The sequence below is a fragment of the Vicia villosa genome, linkage group LG6, assembly GCF_029867415.1.
Source record: "Vicia villosa cultivar HV-30 ecotype Madison, WI linkage group LG6, Vvil1.0, whole genome shotgun sequence".
Classification (NCBI taxonomy): domain Eukaryota; kingdom Viridiplantae; phylum Streptophyta; class Magnoliopsida; order Fabales; family Fabaceae; genus Vicia; species Vicia villosa.
In genome coordinates, this window is record NC_081185.1 from 128,186,948 (window position 1) to 128,192,046 (window position 5,099).

At 34.3% G+C, this 5,099-nt stretch overlaps 1 protein-coding gene across 3 annotated transcripts; it reads right to left on the reverse strand.

The window, feature by feature from the left end:
* On the reverse strand, positions 1 to 3,345 carry LOC131612343 (tRNA-specific adenosine deaminase TAD2-like). Of its 3 annotated transcripts, none has more exons than XR_009287357.1 (9): positions 2,936 to 3,345; positions 2,431 to 2,560; positions 2,058 to 2,095; positions 1,456 to 1,522; positions 1,057 to 1,216; positions 885 to 981; positions 680 to 762; positions 335 to 442; positions 1 to 240 (listed from the first exon to the last, which is right to left on the reverse strand). XR_009287357.1 is itself a non-coding variant. In XM_058884137.1 (8 exons), the coding sequence occupies exons 2-8, from the start codon at positions 2,476 to 2,478 to the stop codon at positions 399 to 401; spliced, it is 537 nt and encodes a 178-aa protein (XP_058740120.1). In that variant the 5' UTR covers positions 2,479 to 2,560; positions 2,936 to 3,344; the 3' UTR covers positions 1 to 398. The 3 variants fall into 3 exon arrangements, 1 of the variants encoding a protein (XP_058740120.1); XR_009287356.1 differs by having other exon boundaries at positions 330 to 442; XM_058884137.1 differs by having other exon boundaries at positions 1 to 442; positions 2,936 to 3,344.
* Positions 3,346 to 5,099: the final 1,754 nt, after the last annotated feature.

Below are 5,099 nucleotides of genomic sequence, written 5' to 3' on the forward strand. Positions count from 1 at the left end.
TATACAAACTATAACTCATAATTAACAGAAACTATAAATAACAAACTGATCTCACAATATCATATACTAACACATCAAGTCCTTAAAATTAATTTGAATCTTAACCGATAAATATTCTTTTAAAATTAAAGTATTTAATTCAATCAATCACGTGTTTTGTTACAAAACACGTGGTTGATTGAATTAAATGATTCCCAACCCAACAATGGCTTGTGCCTGCGCATCCGTTGGCAACAGTTACTGAAAAGAAGACGACGGAAAAGAAGTACAAATCACATTATTAGTTGTGGCAAACAATAATTTACACAAGGCTTTTCTGGGATTTATACCTAACCATTCATAAATAGGAAGGAGGCTGCTCAAACCAACTCCAGCAAATAAACAAAATGCCTACAAATTCAAGTTGTTGCCGGAAGGGCTAGAGGCCTGTGGGGTTTTGGAGCTGCAATGAAATGAAAACATTAAATTGAAATTGAAAGTATAAAACTAAAAATAAATGAACTTGTCTCTTGTGTCCACATCCCCAATCTCTTCGAAATCAAAACTCAAGCTTCTAGACCACATCGTAATCATGTTAAAGTATTACTCCAACAATCTTATGTAGAATGCATCACAAAAGTATCTTAAAGCTTTGGAAGGTTCTGCCAGCTAGAAAAAATAGTGAAAAGAATTTTCTTACCTTTAGGATTTCCTTGCTCGTAGAATGTTCGAAAGAGAAGGACAGCTTCTGTTGCCATTATACCTCCAGCACATTTGAAACCCCTTCAAGGTGGAAATTCAATGTTAATGAGAAGAAATTTAAGAATTACCAATTTATTAACAATAGAGGATGTAGTGGAGAACTATATGGAGAAGCTCAAATGTTGTTTAGTTAAGATGCATACTTATTAGGTGACACGGTATCACTTAAATGCAATGATAGTATTGATCCACAACCTCCAAATTTATCATTTGAACAGCCATAAAACACTTCCTTTATGCCTGATAAATTATTGAATTAGAAAGGATAGCATAAGGACCAGATACTTAAACAATTGATGATTTGAAGGAGCATACCTAAATTTGACAAAGCAGATGCACACATTATGCATGGTTCACAAGTAACATAAAGACTGCAGTTTGAGAATTTTTTAGCAACTTCAGTCATCGAAAGTCCGTTTTTCTGCCACTGTTCTAGAAGCAGGTCTATAGCTTCCATTTCTGCATGTCTTGTAGCCTGTAATATATTTATTTAGTAATAATAACAATAAATTATTTAGTAATATTAATGTCTCTATATCTTAAAACACTAAACTTCCAGAATCCAACTTTACAAGAGCTAGCTTCCAAGGTAGAAATGTATAAAATTCAAAAGTAATTCATGGTTCTAGAAAGCATATTGATTATCAAAGGAGGTGCTTCCAAATATGAAGATGACCATATATAAAAACAGAAAAGTGACCCTGATCAGATTACATTTCGTGTCTCGGTAGTTCGATTCCTTCCTGAGGCTATAACCTTGTCATCCTCAACAATTACACAGCTGTCAACAGATATTAAAGTTTACATGAATATAGTAGTCATTGATCAAATTCACTTTAACCAGTTTCACACCAAACAAAAGAGGATAAACACCCAAAGGGACAAGTAAATGTTGAATGCAAATTGTTTTCACGGTAATGTCATGTTAAAGGATAAATCAATATACTGTAATTATCAAACAAATTAATCTCTGACTTTGCATGCAAATCAATTCAATGATAACCACAAGTAGAACAACAGGACGAAAGAAACAAGACATTCCTAGCAAACACCTCAATTTCCACGAAAAATACTACTGCATCCCAAAATGATGGAATAATTTCTGATATCAACCATCTAATCACAAACTGAGTTACCATGTAGAATATGCATTTCCATGACTTGATGCAATCATCTAGCATCAAGCATCAGGGATCAATGTTGATACTGGCCATTACACTATCCTAACACATTCTAATCATAACAACAATATCAATCAATGACAAGTTATACTTTCGGTGGCATTCAAGCATTTTGAAATTGCAAAGGTAGCTTACCCGACAGGTACTTCAAGGGCCTCCATAGCTAACTTTGCCTGCCACATGAAATAAATGGAATTCAATTCTACAAAATAAAAGGCATGAAAACACACACTAGAACCTAGACTACATGGTCCATAATTGGAACGAAAAAATTAATACTTAGAAAAGATATACCATGCAATTACTCCACTCACAATAAGCACCTTCCATTAATTTAAATTTAATAGTTAGGAATATCACAAATTAAAGAAACCCCATAACCCACTACATTATATTGTTAATTTATGAAACGAACATCAGTTGAGTTTATCACCCATGAACACACAGCCCAACTAGATGCATCATGTAAAAATTATTGGCGAATACAAAGTGGTCTTGAAAATGTTACCTGCTGTATTGCAAGTTCCATGAATACAAGAGTGTCCGGAGAAGTCATCTTAAGCTGATTTATTAGGAACACAATGATGCCGAGAACAATGGTTCAGGGGAAAATTGATCTTGTTCTAGAGGCTGGTGTTCTGCATATACAACAATTATATCAAATATTATCCTATATCGATTTAACTCAATACTACCACATTGGTTTACAGTTCAACAAATCCAAACCGGTTCTGGTACATCCCTAACCTAACCTAACCAAACTGGTTCTTTGAACCGCTTCACCGGTTCGATAACACTAACACCGAACTGTTACAAGATGAGTAGCTTAACCAAACTGCTAATGTATAAACTGAATTGATGCCAATTTTAACTCCAATCTTTCCCCATACCAAAACATAGAAAAATCAAATTTAACAATAACAATCGATGAACAAGTTATGGTTTCAACAAAATTGAATCTTTTCAATTTTCAAAACTTAAAAATCAGAATTTTATGAAAGTAAGGCACTCACCCTATGACTCAGATGAAAGACCAAGTGACGAGATCGTGAAAACGGAATTTGTTGCTTTAATGGAGGTCCAATGGCCGGAGATAGGTCCAATGGCCGGAGATGGGAGGAGAGATAGCGACGGCGACGGCAACGGCGACGGCGAAGCTAGGGTTGAGGGAGAAGAATGAAGAAGATAGCTAATAACAATAATTGATAATTGATACAATTCGTGATACTCTTAATTAATTATTGGAATTCTAATTGAAATAATAAAATCGCAAATTTTATCTTTGGATTAAAATAGGAAAGATTGGTTTTTAATTAAAACCCTCTCTAATAAAATTAAAAGTCAAGTAGAATCATCTGTAAAAATAGAATAAGCAGAATATTCACTTCTTTTTAAGTTTTACTAAAACTTGCGATATTATAAGAGTTCGTTATGAAGTTGCAAACGCACATTTAACGTGAAGTTAAGTTTTGTGCCGATTTTATAGTTAACTTTGATTTGCAATACAAACATTTCATTTGGTTTTTGCTTTTACATGATGATTTAGGTAGAAATTTTTGTTCGACAAAGAAACCCTAAAATTAGGCTTTGTAAATAGAGTTTTCTTGTTGGTTCTTTTTTATCTTCTTTTTGATTAATATATCATCCTTTTTGAAAAGAAAAAAAAAATGACGGGATATGATAACACTTATCATATATAACATGTCTCTCTGCTCTCTAATATAAATTTTTATCTTGAATTTGTGTTGCGCTAAAAATTAATAAAATAAAATAAGAAAATAAAATATTTATTAATTTCAATAAGTATAACTTAAGAGAGAAAATATATACTAAAATAATTTTACACTATCAATCAATTACGATTATGTTAAATGTTAGGTCATGTTAAATGTTAGATCACACGGTTATTTTTAAAAAAGGTTATGTGACATTACTTATTAATGAATTCTAATTAGATGATCGTGTAATATTATTTTTCATTGTCAGTGCACTACCTTTAAATTCATAATTAAATTATATAAATAAAAAAAATTAAACATTAAATCTATATATGCTTAATGCTCTATATATGCTAAGAGCAAGATACAATTTTCTGATATTCACTTGTCACTATACTCATTTTAAATCTTAAACTCACTTGGTTATTGGAGTTTTAACCATGCATATTCAATCCCGCACCACCTTAGAGGAGATCGGAATCACCGTTCAAGATTAACAGTTATCCAATTATACACATTTTTTTGTTCCCGAAAAGAACAATGGTGTCGTCTTTAGAAATGGACTTATGATTTTTATGATTTCCACGATTTCAAATCTAATCTTCGATTTACCTAATCGCAAACTCCGCAAATTACAGAGGAAATGACTTCCGATTTCGGCGCTTTCCATGAATTCATGTTTACCTTCCAACTCCATTATTTGTGACTCTCTTAGATCTTAGAATCAAGAAGCGCTCAGAAGCGAGCGCGGAGATCTATCGCAGTCAATTTGATCGATCATCGTTTCTGCTTTAATTTCTTGGAATCCAGATCTCTAATTCTCTCGAGAGCTCCTTGAAGCAACAAAAGGAAGAATCTCATATCCAGATCTAGGGTTACACCAGTGTCTGAAGGCAATTTCCAAGAAGGTCGGGCTAAAAATTCCCAATCCATCTTTCAATCTAACGTCGCATGTACTTCGCAGTACTACCGAGGTGCTTACGGGGGTGACATCGGAAGATACCACAAGTTCATAATTAATGTCGAACGCCAATCTAGTACTAGGGTGCATCCTCTAGTTACCTCAAGTTTTCCACTTAATGCACTGAAGTCCTTTTAGGACAGATCAAAAACCAGAGGTTCATAAAACATTCCTGAAGAAAGGTACCCATGACTCTAGTTTTAAGGAGACCGGTCAGTAACTACCTATAGTCTCTGCTTAGCATCCTTGTTCTAAAGGAAAGATTGGATAGGGAGGAAAGCACCTACTCCCTCTTCAGAGGTCGGAGGAGCAGGCTTATCAAGAAACGTCGTTCGTATTCAATCATCCTCAAAGGCCCAAAGAGAAACCGATCAGCGGACCGAATCGACTCGGGCGGACCCCCGACTTCCAATGGATTACTTGAGGTAGATATCCATTCTGTAATAGGAAGTAAGTCGGGGGGTCTCAGCCCCGGTGATAAAAAAGGGCCTCGCCGAA

Excerpts from the sequence above, each read along its gene's own strand:
- LOC131612343 (XM_058884137.1), bottom strand. The coding sequence starts at position 2,478 with ATGACTTCTCCGGACACTCTTGTATTCATGGAACTTGCAATACAGCAG. Across the intron at positions 2,096-2,430 it reads TGGAACTTGCAATACAGCAG|GCAAAGTTAGCTATGGAGGC; the intron begins GTAACATTTTCA and ends TTCATGTGGCAG. Across the intron at positions 763-884 it reads GATACCGTGTCACCTAATAA|GGGTTTCAAATGTGCTGGAG; the intron begins GTATGCATCTTA and ends TCCACCTTGAAG.